Raw genomic sequence first — 20,817 nt, 5'->3', positions numbered from 1 at the left:
CCATATGCACAAAGCTCAAAGCACATAAGCCAAATGATTTAATTTAATATTAGCAAGGGCCAAATGGTATCTTAATAATGAAAACAAAGACAGTAATGCTTTCCTCAAATAAAACATTTGAAGGAAGAAATATTTCTAAAAAAAAAAAAAAGCGGGGGAAAAAGTTTATTTGGAAAAGTTAGCCTCTAATACAAGGCTTTTTATCTATTCTTTCACTCTGTCAATTACAACAATATTTTAAAATACATTTAATACAATATATAAGCCACTGAATGTCTGTCATCGTCCTACCTCCATTTAAGATACTGGGTTAAAAATATTTCATTTTCATTCTGGTCCGTCTTCCCTTCTGTCCTTATACTAAATCCATTTCTTTACTTTTCAAACAGGTGAAATGAGTCACAAAATTTTTAGGTTTATGTGGAGAAAATGTGTCTTACGAATGTGTCCAATAATTCTAACCAAAACATAATTTTCTTTAAACTTCTCAGAGAAAAAAAAAAGGAGTTATTTATTGAATTAAAAACACTCAGCAACATCCCTCCCAATCTTATCCTTATATGTTTGCCTGGGGCCAAATCTCTTTGGCTCCTTTTAACCAACAAACATGAAACAACAACAACAACAAACAACTAAGCACACAAAGAACGAGAATCGCAGACACAGCTCTGAGCTACACATAGATATGAATGAAACCACTATGAATCGAAGGGGGGAAACAATAACAAAAAGATCCTAAGTCTCATGGTTTAACTGAGGTTCTAGGAAAGCCTAAGCTGAGTCCAGCTGCTGTTTGAAATATGTGTCTACACTTAATTAGAGATGTTGGATTTACTAAGGAGGCACAAACCGATAGTCTTGCATATTTTAATACTAACTTTTACAGTAAAAAAAGAATACTAAGTGATCTCAAAAGGGACAATGATCTATAAGTACTCAAAATGTATCTTTGAAAAGGAGTAATAAACATCCTAAGGAAAGAAACCAGATGGGGTGTTGATGAGTGCAATGTGTCTAGAACAGACAAGGTATTTCCAAAATTTTATGCCTTAAGTTTCCTATGTGTATAGCAGGCAGGCACACATGCCAGGCAAATACTGACGCTAGGAAAATATTTCAGTCAGGATTTTAAAAAACCCCCAACTTTCAGCCAAGATTTCTACTCAGTCTTTCAGTGATAATGTATGACAATATGTTGCAAATAACACTAAAGCAAGATTAGTTTTAAATTTTAGATTTGCTTCCATCAAGGTATTTTTTTTTTTTAATGGAACACTTCAAATAGATGAATTCAGCAGAGTGGTTTGTAAAGTTAAGGCTCCTTAAAGATTCTAAAGACTAAAACTTAAGGCACATATTATAATCTTCATGACACTGTTAAAAGCTAAGATTAAAAAAACAAAACGAAAACATACCCGACTTCTTCCCTTCATTCTTTGCCAACCACTCCCTCCCCACAGGATATGGCGTTTTAAATTTGGGTAATGGTAAGGAGTGAAACAAAAATTCCATCAAGGAACACCTGGTAGGATTTCCACACAAATGTCCACTGTCTGCGGTGAGCACCACTGGAGGTTACAGGCCGGGGACATCTTCCGAGATCTTGGGCCACAAGCTGCTCCGTGTACCCTGCAGCCCCACGGCTCAGACGGGACTCTCCTCCTCTTTGGCGCTTTCTTCGGTGCTTTTTGGCTCCAGCGATTCTGCTTTGCTGGTAACTGCTTTTGGCATCTCACGCTCTACACCGGCCTCTTCCTCTTTCTGCTGCGCCGATTTTCTTCTGTCAGTCAGTCGATAATTGATGCCCATGCCGATGAACAGATAGATGCCTGCGAAAATGAGAACTATGCCACAGGCCCAGTACGTATATTTGTAGTCTCCGTAAATGTCATTGAGTCGACCTAAAGATGTCAAAAGAGAGAGAAAAACAAACAAACAAACACTGAAAACACCCACCAGTAAACAGTTATGTGGATAAAAGTAATATCCTTTTCTAAATAAAATTCAAGGACCTACCCAGAAAGATATCAACCCAACTCTCAGATAGCCAACAGGTGACAAATTAGTTTAAAAAGAAACTACCTTTTGTTTATGATGTCACGCTTGATTTTGGCTGGCCTTGCATACTGTCATTTTTAATAACTTGGAAATAATTAAATCTTGGCATATTTGAATTGGGAAGGAGCTAGAGATCACCTAGAATCAGTTTTCTCAATACATATGTGTGTGTGGGGGTTTTGCAATAAAGGTTTAAGAGCCTGGCCAGGTAGCTGTCGGTTTGAGTGTTGTCCCAATAGGCCAAGGTTGCAGGTTTGATCCCTGGTCAGGGCACATACAAGAGTCAACCAATGAATGCACAAATAAATGGGACAACAAATTGATCTCTCTCACTCTCTAAAATCTATCAATAAACTTAAAAATAATAAAAAAAAAGGTTTAGGAATCTTGCCCAAGGTCACAGAGCTAATTTCAGTCTCCCAGACTCCTGCTTTCTCTGACGTCAGCACTTCCCGAAAAGCATTCCTGTGAAGACTTGTCCTGTGCTAACAAAATGACCGAAGGTTAGTGACAACCTTTGCCTCATTCTGAGTGCTGCTTCCTCGCTCTCACTGTACAATGTATTGTAAAAACTGAAGCACAGAAGCCTTAAGTAGCTTGTCCAAGGTCACAAGTTAGAGCCGTTGGCTTAGACCCAGGAGGTGTGACTGAAGCTGCAGCTGTACCTCTGAGCTGCGGTGCCTCCTGGTGTCCCCAGAGTCGGAGAGTTTGGGGAAATGGCCTTATTCTCTCTCAGTAAAGCCGCACAAAGCAGTTAGCATGGCAAAGGCTTGGCAAGGTCCTGCAGTAAAGATACCTTGGTGTTTCCAAACTTTGTTGTTGGCCATGAAATCCTCGTTATAGAAAAATTCATTAGCATCTCATCTAATTGGCATCTCAAGGAATAAACTCTGGAAAACCCTACTCCACACCTAGGAAGGACTTCACGTAACCAATTCAAATACAGGATTTTATATGGCAGGGGTGGGGAACGCCCAGCTGCAGGCGGGCCGTGTAAGGCTGGTGCAGTCATTAGGTCTGGCCTGCCACTAGGGGTGAGTTAATTAAATGTTTGACTAAATATAGCAGGCTAATTTTTAAGTTGATAATTTTGTATGGCCCACAAATGATGCTATAAATACCCAAATGGGCCTTGGCAGAAAGAAGGCTCCCCACCCCTGCCACATGGTTTTCTAACTCGGGGCGTTATTCACTCAGAGTATTTACTGAGCCTTTCCACACACCAGTCACCGAGTCTCTGAGGCCCTGAGGAGAAAAGTGGGCAAAGGAAATAATATCTACAGTTTAGTGGAGGAGAGATGTTCATCAAGTAATCGTATAAACTGACCAGTGCTACTAGGAGGGCTGAAAGCAGAAAATGGGGGGGGGGGGGCAGTAAGTAGGGTCAGGAGGGCTTCTCTCAAAGAGTAAACTAATAAGCTAGACTGACAGGAAGAAGGGTTATCTGGCAGAGAGGGGGTGGGGGAGGGATCCAGGCAAAGAAGCGATGGGAGGAAGTACAGGGGCTCGAGGGGAGGGAGAAGAGGCCAGGCTGCTGGAGGAGAGCACAGGCCAGCAGGTAGGAAATGAGGCTGGAGAGAAAGGTGGGGCGCCCAGGAGGGGCCCTGTGGGCCACATAAGGGAATTTGATCTTCACCCTAAGGAGATGGAAGCAAGTGGAGGGTTCTAATTAGCTGAAATATCCAATTTGCATTTGTCTGTCGAGTAGAAAGCAGATTGAAGGCTAGCTAGAGTGGATATAGTAGATAGATCAGTGAGAGGGCTACTGGAGCAGCTCGAATAGGAACTATGGATAAGAGATCTATGGAGACGGAGAAAGTATACTGATTAGAGATTTAGGAAGTGAAAACTGACAAGATTGGGCAACTCATTGGATATGGTGGAAGGAAGTAGGAGTTACATCTTTTCAGAAAGCCAATTTTTTTTTACTGTCTTATGTACTGATTTAAAAGATGAAACACTGAATAACTTTAGGAAATAGTTTCCCAATTATATACTCAATTACTAGCTGTGTGATACAAAGCAAATCGTTTCACTTTTCAAAGCCCCTTTCTTCACTAACAAAGTGGGAACTCTAACAGTCTCTACCTCATAGACTGGTGAGATATAAGATATAGGACAGTGCACTATGAGCTTCCATGTAGCCATTATTATTACTACTACTATTGCTTATTACTATTAAAATAAACTCCCTTATTAAAATGAAATTACCACCGGTGCCTTAGAGGTGGCGTTGTATTTTACATGTCTTCTTACAATAAGCATGGAAGTTTTACAAAGAGAAAACATTTTAAGAAACAGCATCATTTAAAAAATATTTTACTCCCCTTTCAGCTTGATGGTTCATTTTAATTCAAGTCTGTGTTTGAGCAATGATGCTGCTCGAAGCACTGTGCCAGTTCCGAGGACACAGAAATGTGAAAGGCCTGCTCTCCCCCAGCAAAAGGCTGTGTCCTCCGCTTTCTATCCCCTTCTCAACCTTCATGCTGCTTTAAATGAACAGACCGCGGAGAGAGGGAGACACACTTACCTAAAAGTGGTGGCCCGAGGAGGACAGGACAGCACTCCACAATGGTCACCAGTCCCACAGCACTGGAGAACTTCTGGGGTCCAACGAGGTCCATCAGTGTTTCAAACAATACTGAGCTGAGCCACCCAAATGCAAACCCAAAAACTCCAGCATAAATACAGAGCCCAACGTAGCTGGTGGTCAGCGGTGCTACCATATGACACACTCCATTTGCAATGACAGAAGCAGCAAAAAAATATTGGACTCGAGGTCTTACCCACCTCGTGTTGGCTAAAAGTCCCATAGATGGTCTGGCAAACATGTCAACGAAAGCCAGAATGGAAAGAAGGAAGGCAGACTTCTCGTTAGAGTAATGCCTACTCTTGCCATAATTACTGAGAAAGACCAAAGGAGCAAACAGTCCAAAAAACATGACCACGTTTCCGGAGAGGTATATCAAAAAGCCTCTGTGAGTGAACAAGGAAAAGTCCAGGAATTGATTAATTGTTTGCAATACTGACTTTTTCTCCTTTTTGGGGGCTTCTCCAATGAGCTCTGTGTTTGCATCACCAGACTTCCCAGCTTCCTGAGTGGTCTCTGCAGGCTGGTACTTCTCCGCACCGCCTGGGGGCGGCCCTATGGGCCGCATCAGCGATCCAGCCACACAGCAGTTCAGCAGTAAGCCTCCAAGAATGAGGAAACTTCCTCTCCAGCCAAAGATGCTGAAGAAAGCCTGATTGAGGGGGGCCAGGGTGGAGAGGAACACAGGGCTGCCTGCCATGGCCAGCCCATTTGCCAACGGCCGCTTCTTGTAGAAATACTTGCCAATCATGGTCAGAGCTGGATTCAAGTTGAAGGCAAGCCCAAGACCTGAGAAAGAGGGGAAAAGAATCACAAACTGTAATAAATGTCAGAGAGATATCTGGAGTTACTTACCCCGTCAAATGAAAGAAAGGTGTAAGTAATGGAAGGAGACAAAAGCCTCGTTATTGGAGGGTATGCTGTATGGTGGTTGAAGTGTGAGCTCTAAAGCCAGACTGTGTGCTTTCAGACCTAAGCATCATCACTCACTGTCTGTGAGAGAGATACTGACGTGAGAAGGACACAGTGATTGGCTCCCTCCCATATGCATCCCCTACTGGGGCTGGAGAACCTGCAACCACGGTACCTGCCTTGACTGGGGATTGAACAACCAACCATTTGGTCTGAGGGACTGATGCCCTAGCCCCTTAGCAAACCAGCCAGGGCTTGTGCATTATTCTTAAGTCAAAACTGGTCAATAAGCGTTGTTGTTAATCCTCACCCAAGGATATCTTTCCATTGATTTTTTTGCACTCTGCCTTGGAGATTTTTTAAATTAAATTATTATATGTGTACATATTTTAACATTGCCTCCCCCTCTAATATATACCCTCCCTCCCCAGAGTTTTGTGTCCATTGGTTGTACTTATATGCATGTATACAAGTCCTTCAGTTGATCTATTATCTCCCCCAGATCTCCATACCCTCCCCGCTGTAATTTGACAGTCTGCTTGTTGCTTTACTGTCTCTATATCTATCTTTTGGTTCATCAGTTTATAATGTTCTTTATTATCCATAAATGAGTGAGGTCATGTGGTGTTTCTCTTTCATTGACTGGCTTATTTCACTCAGCATGATGTTCTCCAATAAGCATTTTCTTTAAAACAAAAACAAAACACACAGACACAAAGATATAAAAATACTTTTCTAAAAAGATGAAAATTTAAAAGACACATTTACTATTACTGACTATTCTTAGGACAAGAGATGCAATAATCTCTTTCAACTCATTTATTCATTCAACAATGAACACCTGTTATCACAGGAATTTAAAATGAATCAACAGCAACTCACCTCCAATGACTCCAATACAAAAGTAAAGCCCCTGAACACTGTTAGAGAACGAAGCTGCAATCAGGCCACTGCCTGACAAGCATCCACCAATGATCACGACTGGACGACTGCCATATTTATTCACGAGGATACTGCTGATAGGACCTAAGAAAAGACCGAACATTTAGTGGCCAGAAGAGAGGAACTGCCCCCTACAGAAGGTATTAATGAACACACAACAAAAGGTAATAGTAAGAACACTGCTTTCTTTTATGCCTGGATGGAATTTTACTAAAATATAAATGACTAGATCCTTAATCTTTCCCTTATAAGGCAGAATAGGCTGGAAATACCCTGGTAATGGATGTTCACAGGCTTCTTGATGCATGTAGGATACCACCAACATATATTTTGTACGTTTACTTTGTTTTAAATTTTGGACAGACACACGGATATGATGATGTGATTTCAGAGCATTATTTACATATTATAAATGTGGCTTATTTCTTTTTAAAAAAATATATATTTTATTGATTTTTTTACAGAGAGAAAGAGAGAGGGATAGAGAGTTAGAAACATCGATGAGAGAGAATCACCAATCAGCTGCCTCTTGTGGGGGATGTGCCTGGAACCAAGGTACATGCCCTTGACCGGAATCAAACCCGAGAACTTTCAGTCCGCAGGCTGACGCTCTATCCACTGAGCCAAACTGGTTTCGACCTATTTCTTTTCTTTTTTAAAAGAAATATATTTTATTGATTTTTTTACAGAGAGTAAGGGAGAAAGAGAGCTAGAAACGTCAATGAGAGAAACATCGACCAGCTGCCTCTTGCACACCCCCTACTGGGGATGTGCCCGCAACCAAGGTACATGCCCTTGACTGGAATAGAACCTGGGACCTTTCAGTCTGCAGACCGACACTCTACCACTGAGCCAAACCGGCTTTGGCTCGGCCTATTTCTTATTTTTTATAAAGAAAAAGACTAAATACATAATTATTTTTTCCAACTTTAAAGTTTTGTAATTAGGACATCTAAATGTAAAGCAAAATTAAACAAAACTGTTCTCCAGTGACATCTAGATGTCTCAGGTATTGAACTGATTATGACTTTTAGAGAGTTAACCTGGTTCCATGCCTATGTTACTGCTTTGTGTTATTAGCCAATACTGTGAGAGAAAAAAATGCTTGTAGGAGAAAATTAACTCAAATAATGGTCAAAATATTCTTGGATGTAATGCCTCAAAAAGATAGGAAATCGAGTGTTATCTAAAAAAACAAAAACAAAAACATTAAATTTCTTCAGCTAAATCGACACATACAAAAAAAAATGAGGGCTCTAAAATTCAATGGAAAAATATCTTTAGATGAGGATTAACAAAACAAAACAAAAATTGTCATTGACCTTCTAAGTTACTTCATGCAAATATTAGGCCACAGCTGGTTTGGAAATAATTTTTACTTATAGCTTGTGTACGATGAAAGAATAAAATATCGCCACACTATTGATTCTGTGAAGTATAAGTTAATGCTGTAAAGTTTCCAGTATTTTATTTTTTTAAATATACTTTTATTGACTTCAGAGAGGAAGGGAGAGTGAGAGAGACAGAAACATCAATGATGAGAGAGAATCATATATCCGCCGCCTCCTGCACGCCCCCCACTAGGGAGGGAACCCGCAACCCAGGCATGTGCCCTTGGCCAAAATCGAACCTGGGACCCTTCAGTCTGCAGGCCGACGTTCTATCCACTGAGCCAAACCGGACAGTGCAGATTCCAGTATTTTAGATGGAAAATGTTAACGTGACATCACTGTAAAACTGGAAACACATAAATTTACCCTTTTCATTTTAGGAAGAAAAAAAAAAAAAGAATAACTCAAGGAAATAAAACAACACTAGGCAACTAAGATCCCTTCCCCTAAAAAACATACTTTCACAAGCATATGGATGTATCTATGAGCCCAAGCATTAAAAAAAGAAAGAGCAAATTAAACCACTCACAGCTCAAAACATATCAGGGTGGGTGTGGTCCAAATGCACACGTTAAGGATTATGGCTCTGGTGAAAGTCATGGTAATTTGGAGGGGACACACTGCTTAGGAGCCAGTCCAAACAAAATCACCCGTTTAGTAAAAATTCTGCCACAGGCAATTTGTCTTTTGAGTTATTTCTGGAAGGATGGCCCCAATTAGCTATAATTAGAAAAAGAGAGGGGTACAGTTCATAGGCCTATTATAACAAAATTCAGGGAAATGTGCTAGTTATCTCCGGATGAGGACAAAGAAGGAACTGTTTTCCCAAAAGAAAGTGTCATGTGCAATTTGTAGAACTGACATCACTTACTTTTGATGCAAAATGTAAGAGGCTTTCAAGCTCTTTGACAGCTCGGAATTACAACAGCAAACCTCTGGTCTGTAGTCAGCAATTGGAGCCCCTCTGGAGAATATTTATACCATTTTTTCAAGCCATCATAATCAAAACCTGATTAGAAATCCTGGCAGATGGAGTCCAAGGTTCCTTTTCATTTCTTTAAACTTATATTTTTAAAAAGTGGCTCAATGGTTACCTATGAACTAGGAGGTCACAGTTCAATTCCTGGACTGAACACAGGCCCGGGTTGTGGGCATGATCTCCAGTGTGGGTTGTGCAGGAGGCAGCAGATCAGTGATTCTCTCATCATTACTGTTTCTCTCTCTTCCTCTCCCTTCCTCTCTGAAATCAATAAAAACATTTTTTAAGTACTACAATTAGTATTTACATTCTTTTAAAAAGTATCTTAATAGAAAAAACAGGCTTATGTTCAAAATTTAAAAGATTCAAAAGATATACAGCAGGTATTAATTTATTTTATGAATTCCAAAATAAGAAAAAAAGATATACAGCAGAAAAAAATGTATTCCCACACCCATTCCCAGTCACTCAATTTATCTTTCTCTAAGGCAAACAGGTTACCTGTTTTCTCTGTGCAATGAAATTAGGCACTTAATCCAAGTATGACTCAACTTAACTTCTGTTTCCTAAGTTTATGTTATTTTCTCAACCGGATTATAAACAGGATCACAACACCTAACCTAGTGTGCTAATAGGTAATACTCAACCAAGTATATATATACACCGTATTTTTCGGACCATAAGACGCTCCGGACCATAAGACGCACCAGTTTTTAGAGAAGGGAAATGAAGAAAAAAAGATTCTGAAACAAATAGTGTCCTAAAATATTTTATGTGCAATTAAAACTCAACATCACAGTCATAAACACATGTAATCAACCCTGTAAAGTAAACAGCAGCATTTAGAACCATTTTAGAGCCGGGCAAGCACACAGAGACCACACAGAGCCGGGCAAGTAAAAAAACTTTTTTTAAAAGTATATGTGTAGGCTATATTTGGACCATAAGACGCAGGGTCTTTCCCCCCCCACTTTTGGGGGGGAAAAAGTGCGTCTTATGGTCCGAAAAATACGGTAATACTAGAGGCCCGATGCATGAAGATCCGTGCAGAATGGCCTTCCTTCCCCTGGCTGCCGGAACAGCCTTTGCTCTGGCCTAGAGCCGCCTTTCTGCCTTCCCACGCTGCCCAGAGGCCCGGAGCAGCTGGGGTGGTGCAAAATGCCTGTCATTGCCATGGCGACAATACAAGTATCCTGCCCCGGCAACTGGGTGCCTGTATATGTAAATTAATCATCATATTTGTTGGGTTGATTTGCATACTCACTCCTGATTGGCTGGTGGGCATCATGAAGGTACAGTTTAATCTGTATCTTTCTCTTATTAATGTAGATAGTAATACCAAGCATAGTGCTTAATAAAAATGTGTTGAAGCTGACACCAGGTTAGAAGCCTAAGGCTCAGGTTTAACAGTTAAAATGTAGAATATTTATATTGGCTATTAAAGAGCTACACATTCAAATGATAAAGAGAGAACCAAGATAGTGGAATAGGCAAATGATGATACTTGCAGCCTCCCACAACCACATAAAAAAATACAACTGAAATACAGAACGACCATCATTCAGAATCACTTGAAATCTGGTTGAATAGAAATCCTATACCAGAACAAGTAAAGAAGGTCTGGGGTGGGGCAGGAACTGTGAGGAGAGGGGAATGAGGGAAGAGAAGGGGGGCATCTGTAATCATATATAATAAAAGGCTAATATGCAAATTGACCAAACAACAGAATGACCAGTTGCTATGATGTGCACTGACCTCCAGGGGGCAGATGGTCAATGCAGGAGCTGCCCCCTGGTGGTCAGTGTGCTACCACAGAGGGAGCACCTCTCAGCCAGAAGCCAGGCTCATGGCTGGCGAGCACAGTGGTGGTGGGCTCTCTCACCTCCACAACAGTACTAAGGATGTTTACCTGCGGGAAGCAGGCCTAAGCCCCCAGTGGGGTAAACCCCGAGGGCTCCCCAACTGCAAGAGGGAACAGGCTGGGCTGAGGATCCCCCCCTGCCGTGCACAAATTTCATGCACCAGGCCTCTAGTACTTTCAATAATAAAGATTTTAAAAAAACACACAAAAAAACTCATATGAAAATAATTTGAGGTACAAAACAACCACCAAAAATAAGATTATCAAAAATGAAAGTTTGCCTAGCCGAAACCGGTTTGCCTCAATGGATAGAGCGTCGGCTTGGGGACTGAAGGGTCCCGGGTTCGATTCCGGTCAAGGGCATGTACCTTGCTTGCGGGCATATCCCAGTAGGGGGTGTGCAAGAGGCAGCTGATCGATGACTCTCTCTCATCGATGTTTCTAACTCTCTATCTCTCTCCCTTCCCTCTACAAAATCAATAAAATATATATTTTTTTAAAAAATGAAAGCTTGCCTAAATAAGCAACTTGAGACACCGTCAATCCCAGTAAATAAGTACAGTTGGCTTTAGAATCTCTGCTTACTAAGTAACTATATATTTTCAGTACTTTGGTAGGTTTTGACTTTTACATGTTAAATTGTGATTTGGTGTTCCAAAGTGAAACAAACAATATTTTAAATGTTATTAAGTAAGCACTAACTTACTCTTCACATTTCCTTCACATGTCAAAGACAGAAGCTTAAGGTGCAGCTGAAATGCTTGTAGGTCTGTATTATCACAAGGAACCAGAGCATTTCTTTAATTCTAACACCGTGAAAAGTGTTTTTTCAGAGACTTTGCATTAGCTATTCAAGTTAACTCGATTTATTTTAATTCTCCTGACATTAATTTTAAAAAATCTTTGTTTACATTTTAAAAGTCTGGCGGAGAACAACAAGAAAAATCAGCTGTGCATGTGTCATTTTTCTGAGAGCTTTTTAAAGCTCAATGATACTGAGTAGGAGCAAATCACAATTTCTCTTTTGTTTCATATTATGGAACTAACAGAGCAAAAGTTGTCATTACCAATAGGAATGAAAATGTGACTCTAAACATAAAACTTTAAGCAATAACATTTTAAAACACGTCACTGAATGAGACATAAAAAAGTGACCTAATATAGAACTTCTGGCTGCTTTATGAATATTAAAACAGCAGGCCATTGTGGGTACTTACCTGCACCATACATGACAGCCAGCATGATGGAGGATATCCATGACACTTCACTGCTGGTGGCATGGAATATTTCTTCAATTTCTTTGAAGAACACAGTAATAGACTTGGGAAATGCGTACGAGAAGCCGATGGAAATGAAAGCTCCAAATACCACTGCCCACCCCCAGCCTCCATCGGGGGGGGTGTATCCCACTGGACCTCCAACTGCCGGTGGCATCTTAAGGGCAGATGAATTTCGAAAGGCCGTTCAAATCGAGTATCTGAAGGATATAAAATTAAAACAGTATGTCAGCTATGTCAGCAATATAGCACTTCCACCCACCACCGCCAACAACACACACTTCCACTCTTCACACCAAGCTTTCAAAGGACGGAACTGCTTTCCAGTGTTACTTGTCTAATGACATTATCTTCTCAGGATTTATCACAAAAAGTCTCAGGGCCATGGCATTACAGGCCCGTGTGAGCTTATGCTTGGCAGGGCAATGTCTGGAAAACCTCTGTTCTTCCAAAGATATAATATGTTTGATCTTGCTAGCAAAGATTTCCCTCAGGCAAAGTCCTGCCAAATATAAACTGACGATCTAAAATTTCAAAACACATCAAGAATCAATTAACCATAAGTGAATCCAAGCCAATCCAACAGAGATTACATACTCAAGAACTACAGATATTGGATATGGATATTTAAATGGCTAAAAACAGTTGATTTGAAACAGAACTTCCAGAAACGGAAAGTATACTCAATGCAATTAATAACAGGTTAACCAGCATACTGAACACAGCAGGAGACAGTAAACCTGCAGGATAGGGTTGAAAAAGTCAGAATTAAATGGAGAGCTTTATTCTGAAGCTATGAAAGGTTTAGAAACATGGAATTGAGAATAGGAGTATTGAGCATACATCTAATGGGACTTTGGAAAAAGCTAAGAGTGGGAAAGGGGCAACTTTCAAGGGTTAGTAGCTAAGAATATAGACTTAATGAACAATACGAACCTACATGAGGAAACCCAACAAGATAGAGAAAAATCTTTAAAAAACTATTGAGAAAATACAGATTACATAATCAGTGACAATACAGAATTCTCATCAATTTTGAAAATTTAAGCCACTGTGTCTTTAAATATTGGTTTTCTCTGTTCTCTCTTTCCTTTCTTTTAAGACTCTAACTGGATGTGGGCAGGGCCTTCCCATGGTATCTACTCTTTTTCTTCTGTGTTTTCCATCCTTTTGTTTCTCTGTACTGAGAATCTGAGGCCTCGAGTATTATCTTTCCCCAGAGATATATTTCTAGGATCAAAATGTTTTAGGTTGCAGTTCATTTGAGGCCTGCTCTGCCTCCAGTCCGTCCTTCATCCTACAGCACAGCCTTTCACATCCCAACCCAAAGAACAGGATTTTCACACCGGAGCGCTCACTCTTGATGGGCCTTTGACTCTAAACATTTTTTCTGTTGGGCCCATGAAGCTTTCCAAAGCACTACTCAGGCACTGGAAACTGATCCTCTTTCTATAACTTGAAAGCTTTTGACTCCATAATCATATCACTATTGCCACAAGTAGAAAGCTGGTAAGATAAGTTGCCAAAATCAGATAATCATCAATACCAGGAAGCCACCAATCAGAGGTGGTCAACATCTACTGTTAGCTCTAAATCCACATTTGCCGCCTATGACAGCACCATAAAAATGGATCCTACATATCCTGCTTGTCAAATCTCAAAGCCAGTATCTAGACTTGGAGATATCTGTTCTGATTCTGCCTCGCAAATGTCACAAAAATGCACTTGATTAGCAGAATTCAAATCAAATCCAGAAATATAGTTGCAAGGGAACCTGGGAATTGTAGTTTTTAGCTTTAAAGCCAGGACGGTAGAGCAAAGAGCGCCAAGAAAAAAGATGTAATGGATGCCAAACACTACTTCCAAACACTATTTCCACAGACACATGTAGTATGATACCATTTAATAAATTTTAATTATGCTATGAGAGAATAATTTATTATTTACAGACATACATAAGATAATAACAGTCATGATTGCTTTGCTTAATGATGGGTATACATTCTGAGAAATGCAACCTTAGGTGATATTGTTGTATAAAAATCATAAAATTCACCAACACAAACATACATGGCACAGCCTACTACACTCCTAGGCTATATTGTATAGACTATTGCCTCTAGGTTTAAACCTATATAGCATGTTACTGTACTCAATACGGTAGGCTACTGTAATACAATGGTATTTGTGTATCAAAGCATATCTAAATAGAGAAGGTATAGTAAAAATGTTATGGAGATAGTGTACATCTGTATGGGCACTTATCAAACATGAAACTTGCAGAACTAGAAGTTGCTCTTGGGTGAGTCAGTGAGTGAAAGGTGAGTAGATGCAAAGGCCCAGGGATTCCACAGGCTTTGGTTGAGATGGCAAACCACTCTAACCCTACATGACTGTAGACTTTATAAACACTGTACACTTAGGTTACACTGTTTATTAAAAATTTCTTTTCTCAATAAATTAACCTTAGCTTACTGTAATTTTTACTTTATAGGTTTTCAAATTTTTTATTATTTTGTAACACTTCGTTTAAAACAAACACCTTACGCAGATATACAAAAATATTTTCTTTATATTCTCATTCTATAAGATTTTTCCTATTTTTAAAATTAAATTTTTTTTGCTTTTTAAACTTAAAAACAAACAAACCCAAGACAAATACACATTAACCTAGATCAGTGGTCGGCAAACCACGGCTCCCGAGCCACATGCAGCTCTTTGGCCCGTTGAGTGTTCTAAAGCCACTTCTTCAAAATAGACGCGCCCCGGCCAAAAACTTCTTCAAAATAGACGCGCCCCGGCCAAAAACCAACTTCTGTGCATGGGCCATGAAGTTCCAATCGCACTGTATGTGCACGCCCGCACTTGGCATTTTGTGGAAGAGCCACACTCAAAGAGCCGCATGTGGCTCACGAGCCGTGGTTTGCCGACCACTGGTCTAGATCTACGCAGGCCAGGATCATAAATATCATCTACTATCTTCCTCCTCCACATCGTGTCTCACTGGAAGGTCTCTCATGTAGGTGATGGTCATCTCCTATGATGATGCTCTTTTGAAATATCTCCTGGAGACCTGCCTGAGGCTCTTCTTAAGCAGGTGTCTCTCTTCAGAAGCATGTCCATGGTGGTTTGCTTGTTTCTATTTTTAACTCACAGATTTGCTTGTAAGCAGAAAATGTACCATGAACATTCCTCTGTATTAACGAAAGCTTTTCAGTGTGGTTTGTCTTCAAACTTTATTTATTTATTATTATTTTTAAAATCAGTCTTTATTGTTCATATTGTTACAAAGGTTCCTCATTTCTTCCCCCCTCCACCAGGGTCCCACCCCACCCTCCGCCCCCTCCCCACCCCCCACCGTCCTCATCCATAGGTGCAGTTTATGTTCAGTCTCCTCCTCCCTCCCTTTCCCCGATAGTAAATCCCTTTTCAGATAGTAAATCAGTTACTTAGCATTTTCTCATATCAATAATACCACCACATGCCCAATGATACATTTCACACAAAAGACATTTCCAAATAGGTCAACCAGCCTCATCCAGGCCCCACCCAAGGCACTCACAGATCAACACCCCAGCCCTATACTAACTCAACACATCCAGATCTAAGCCTTCATCACTTGATTCAGCAGACCCTCAAGTTCCCACAAAAGTTTCCAGCCATGTCTGAGAGGCCGTCATGGGGGGCAGGGGCAGGCGAGAAGCGAGCTGCTCCGGGCCTGGCCGCTCCCAGCCTGGCAACCGCTGCTCCGGGCCTGGCCTCACCAGACCCGGCTGCTCCGGGCCTGGCCGCTCCCAGCCTGGCAGCTGCTGCTCCGGGCCTGGCCGCACCAGACCCGGCTGCTCTGGGCCTGGCTGCCCCAGGCCCGGCCACTCCGAGTCTGGCCGCTCCCAGCCTGGATGCTCCGGGCTTGGCTACTGCTGTTCTGGACCTAGCTGCTCCCAACCCGGCTGCTCTGGGCCCGGCTTCTCCGGGTCCGGCCACTCCGGGTCTGGGTATTCCTGGACTGGCCACCCTGGGCTTGGCTGCCACTGCCCCAGGTCTGGCTGCTCCAGTACTGACTGTTGTTGCTCTGGTTCTGGCTGCTGCTGCTCTGGGGCCTGGCCGTTGCTGCTCCGGGCCCGGTTGCCATTGCTTTGTGCCTGGGCACTCTAGGCCTGGCCGCCGCTGTTCCAACATTCTGTCCTTTTTTTTTTTTTTTTTTTTTAACGCATTTATGTTGCAATGTTGGCTGGTGAGTTGAGTTCTGACTTAGTCTTTGATTTTTCAAGATCTTCTTTGTATTCTTTCTTAAGTAATTTTACTATCTTTTGCTCTCACTTGATTTCTTCACATTGAGAACTTTGGTTTCTTCCTCCTTGTCCTGGGAGCTCAGCAGGTTGGCCTGTGGCACCCCTTTGTTCTCCGCGGGCTCCCGCGCTGCTCCAGCCTGTTGCCGGGGTCGGCGCCGCCCAGGAAGCAGCCCCCGGCCTTGGCTCCGTTGCCCGAGCTCAGAGGTAGATGGCTCGGGGGCACCCCCCCCTGGGGGTCCCGTCGCCCGGCTCCCTGCCGGCGCCCGGCTGGCTGGTGTCCGGCAGGGGCTCCTGCTCCCTGTCACATTCCTCCAGTCTGGAGCTTTTTTTTTTCTTTTTTTTTTTTCCTCCTTCCTGCTAGGGGAGTCTAGGATCAGAGTCAACAGACTGTCCTCTGCGCGCAGTGCGCGTGCCTCTGGGGGCTCCGCTTTTCGCCACTCCCCTGGGATTCCGCCTCACAGCCCCGTCTCCCCCTGCCCGAGCCTGGGTCCCCAGGGTCTGGTCCAGGTCTGGGGTTCAGAGCAGTCCGGACTGAGGCTCAGCGCCGCCGGAGGCTTTGTTTCTTCCGGCTAGGGTAATCCAGCATCAGAGTCAACATTCAGTCCTCTGCTCGCAAAGTGTGCGTGACTCCGGGGGCCCTGCTTTTCGCTGCTCGCTTGGGATTCCGCCTCACAGCCCCGTCTCCCCCGCCGGAGCCTGGGTCCCCAGGGTCTGGTTCATAACTGGGGGTCAGCGCTGCCGGTTCGGGGGTTCAGCCTAGGCTGGGGGTTTTATTTCCTTCCTGTTAGGGAACGCCAGGCAGCACCCAGCCCTCTCCTCCTCTGCGCGCGCGCACGCGAGTGCGCAGCATGTCTCCGTACCTTAGGCTTTTTTTCAGCTCCTCTGATTTTCCTTCTGGTTTTCTTTCCTTTTTGTAGAATTTTCAGTCAGTCGACTACCTGTAGCTCTGGGCGATGTCCACTCTACATTTTAGTTGTATTCCATTGAAATTGTTGTGTGCTGCTGCGGTTAGGTGTCTACCCGAGCAGCCATCTTGGATCAGCCCTCTGTCTTCAAACTTTTAAAAGAGCTTGCTGAGGTCTGTAAAGGTTTCTGCTAAACCCTTCACTGCGAATTTTCTTAAGTATTTTCTTCTTTTCTTCTGCAGCTTTCTTTTCTCTTGCTTCTTCTTTGGCTGTACAGTCATGTCCCAGTTCTAATAATCCCTCAGTCAATTCCCAGAACCACCGCTGGTCATCCTGTCACACCAGGGTGAAAGGTGTTTGTCATCTCAACCACAGCCTTGTGGAATTTTTGCAATCTCTTCATCCTTGGCAATTCCTTTTAAGTTATGAATGAACCTCTTGAGTGTTTTCTTACATATGCCATTCATACATTCCTTGGTGACCTCACCCCCCCTCCCCCTGCCTCAAAGCAATGTTCTTGATGCAGTTACAGATGTAATCTTTCCAGCACTGCTGTCTTCCTCAGTTGCAGGAATAGCCTGAGAAAGTAGGTAATCGACTTTGAACACTGCTGTAACTACTTGGTCCACTGGCTGGATCAAAGGGATGGTGCTCAAAGGAAGAAATACCACTTGTTTGTTGGATGAAGATTACCAATAGAAGGAGGATGCCTGGGAGCATTCTCAACAATAAGCAAAACCTTGAAAAGTATTTTATTCTCTAAACAGTACTTCTTCATTTTCCTGGTATTGCAATTCCAAAGGGCATCTTGGAAGAGAAGCTGGGTCTCCCATGATTTCTTACTGCTCCTGTAGTGTGCTGGCAGTGAGCACTTACTGATACGCTTGAAGGCCCTGGGGTTCTCAGTGTGCCAGATGACAAAGGGTTTCAGTGTGAACCTGAAACACTGCCCCCAAGCAAGGCTGCTACCCTTAAGCGCCTTCGAACCTGGCACTGACTTGGGTTCCTTAAGGATGAAAGCCCTCGTAGGCATCCGTTTCCAGAAGAAGGAGGTTTCAGCCATATTGAATATTTGTTCTGGCAAGTAATTTCCCTCCACAATCAGCTTATCTCAAGTTTCCAAAAATTCCTGGGCTACTTTCACATCAGCAGTCACTTTCACACTATGGAAATCTAAGGGATAACGATTCTTGAATTGTTTAAACCACCAGAGCTAGCAGCAAATTGAACACTGTAGTCCAGCCTTTTTTTTCCAACATCACAAACAAAACTTTTGCTTTGGCCATAACTGTCCTGGTACTGAGAGGGACACATTTCTGTGTCTGGTCTTCAATCCAGGTTATCTGAAGTTTCTCAGAAAGGTCCTTCTTGAATTTTCTCTTAGTCTCATTGCCTTTGATGAAACAGACCCTTCAACTGTTTCTATCACTTTGTTGTCTTCAAGATTGTATCTGTGCTGAAATGGGACACGCCTGATTGGTGAGCAAAAACCATCACTGATTTCCCACCTTCTAGTCCTTAATTACTTTGCCTCTTACTGGCAACATTAACAGTGGATTCCATACACTTAGCGGCCACGATGGACAAAATAACGTGAGATTAAATAACACAAGATAAAATGATTCAATTAAAAAATGCAGCAGCCAAAACTGGTTTGGCTCAGTGGATAAAGCGTCAGCCTGTGGACTGAAAGGTTACAGGTTCGATTCCGGTCAACGGCATGTACCTGGGTTGTGGGCACTTCCCTAGTAGGAGGTGTGCAAGAGGCAGCTGGTCGATGATTCTCTCATTGATGTTTCTAATTCTCTATCCCTCTCTCTTCCTCTCTGTAAAAAATCAATTAGAAAATATTAAAAAAAAAAGAAAAAAGAATGCTGCTGCAGGCTAAACATGCATACTGGTTTACAACAAATTTTATTTTTATTTAAGTAGAAAGAGAATGCTCAAAAATAACATTAAGAAGTACTATAGTATAGTAAATACAGTTGACACTTGAACTGAACAGGTCCACTTATAAACAGACCCATGTAGTTCAAACCCAAGTTGTTCAAGAATCAACTGCGCAGTTGAGAATCTGTATGTTCAGGGCTAACCATAGTTATACGTAGATTTTTCGACTATGTGGGAGATTGGTGCCTCTACTGTGTTGTTCAAGAGTAAACCGTACATAACCCAGTACCACAGCTGTTTATGACCAAGTACTAACTTTATGTGGTATCCTTTTATATGACTGGCAGAGCAGATGTGTTAACACCAGTTCACCAAACATATGCGCCATGTGCTACCACCTTATGATGACTATATTACTAGGTAATAGGAATTGTTCAGCTCTATTATAATCTTACTAAAGGCCCAGGGCACAAGGGAGAGGGGTCCCTCAGCCTGGCCTGTGCCCTCTTGCAATCTGGGACCCCGCGGGGGATGTCTGACTGCTGCCTTAGGCCCACTCCCTGCAGTCAGGAGAGGCTCCTGCCACCACCGCTGTGCTCACCAGCTGTGAGCCCAACTTCTGGCTGAGTGGTGCTCCCCCGAGCACACTGACCACCAGAGGGCAGCTCCTGCATTGAATGTCTACCCCTGGTGGTCAGTGCGTGTCATAGTGACCGGTCATTTCACCATTCAGTTGATTTGAATGTTAGTGTTTTATATAGGATGGGACCACTGTCATATCTGTAGTCTGTTGTTGACTGAAATGTCTTTATGCAGCACATGACCATATCCTATCTAATAAAGGGATAATATGCAAATTGACTATCACTCCAACACACAAGATGGCCACCACAAGATGGCCGGCAGGGAAGGGCGACCAGGCCTGCAGAGGAGGGACATTGGAATGGACCAGGCCTAAAAGGGAGAGGAGTTGGGAGGGGACCCAGGCCTGCAGAGGAGGGCAGTTGAGGGAGACCAGACCCGCAGGGGGTGACCAGGCCTGTAGGAGAGAGCAGTGTGGGTGGCCAGGCCAGCAAGGGAGGGCAGTTGGAGGGACCAGGCCTGCAGGGGAGGACAGTTAGGGGCAATCAGGCCAGTAGGAGAGCAGTTCAGCATCAATCAGGCTGGCAGAGGAGTGGTTAGGGGTGGTCAGGCTGGCAGGCAGAAGTGGTTAGGGGCAATCAGGCAGGCAGGCAGGCAGGCAGGCAGGCAAGTGCTTTGGAGCCAGCAGTCCTGGATTGTGAGAGGGATGTCCCAAATTGGAGAGGGTGCAGGCTGGGCTGAGGAACAAGCCATACCTCCCTGGGGCACGAATTTCATGCAACGGGCCTCTAAAACAAACATAAGATGGCTGATGAAAAGCTGAGCAGAGAAAATAGAAGAAGTTTATTTACTCTTAGAAGTTTAATCAGTATGAGTAGACATTTACAAGTAATTGCTAACCTCACTAGACATGTAGATCAATTGTCAAAAAAGTACTGTTTGCATAGTCAGAACTGCTGGCTTGTCCTCATTTCAGGCACTTGGCCTATTGGAATGTCCTTAAGTTTGTTTCGTATGTGACAACAATGTCACAACCCAAATTATACTTTTCCTTGGAACTGTAGTCTTGATGAGTAAGCTTTACTCCTAGTATGTATATCAGCATGATACACATCATTACCAAGAGTTCATAATTTAC

The 20,817-nt window shown here is 42.8% G+C and overlaps 1 protein-coding gene across 4 annotated transcripts in view; it reads right to left on the bottom strand.

The window, feature by feature from the left end:
- Positions 1 to 15: 15 nt before the first annotated feature.
- Positions 16 to 20,817, bottom strand: part of SLC16A1 (solute carrier family 16 member 1) — a 33,930-nt gene continuing 13,128 nt past the window's right edge. For 2 of the 4 annotated variants that reach the window (XM_036452638.2, XM_045586864.1), the window contains 4 exons: positions 11,951 to 12,210; positions 6,443 to 6,586; positions 4,589 to 5,437; positions 16 to 1,901 (listed from right to left, as the gene is read on the bottom strand). In XM_036452638.2, coding sequence (XP_036308531.1) covers positions 1,645 to 1,901; positions 4,589 to 5,437; positions 6,443 to 6,586; positions 11,951 to 12,167 — 1,467 coding nt within the window. In that variant the 5' untranslated portion in view covers positions 12,168 to 12,210 and the 3' untranslated portion in view covers positions 16 to 1,644. Of the gene's footprint in view, positions 1,902 to 4,588; positions 5,438 to 6,442; positions 6,587 to 6,774; positions 6,810 to 11,950; positions 12,211 to 20,817 lie in introns of those variants that run through there. The other 2 variants (XM_045586866.1, XM_036452640.2) reach the window with 2 other exon arrangements.

This window comes from Pipistrellus kuhlii, unplaced genomic scaffold (assembly GCF_014108245.1).
Source record: "Pipistrellus kuhlii isolate mPipKuh1 unplaced genomic scaffold, mPipKuh1.p scaffold_m20_p_24, whole genome shotgun sequence".
Taxonomy (NCBI): domain Eukaryota; kingdom Metazoa; phylum Chordata; class Mammalia; order Chiroptera; family Vespertilionidae; genus Pipistrellus; species Pipistrellus kuhlii.
The sequence above is the reverse complement of the archived record's forward strand: the minus strand, read 5'-3'. Positions and strand labels throughout refer to the sequence as shown.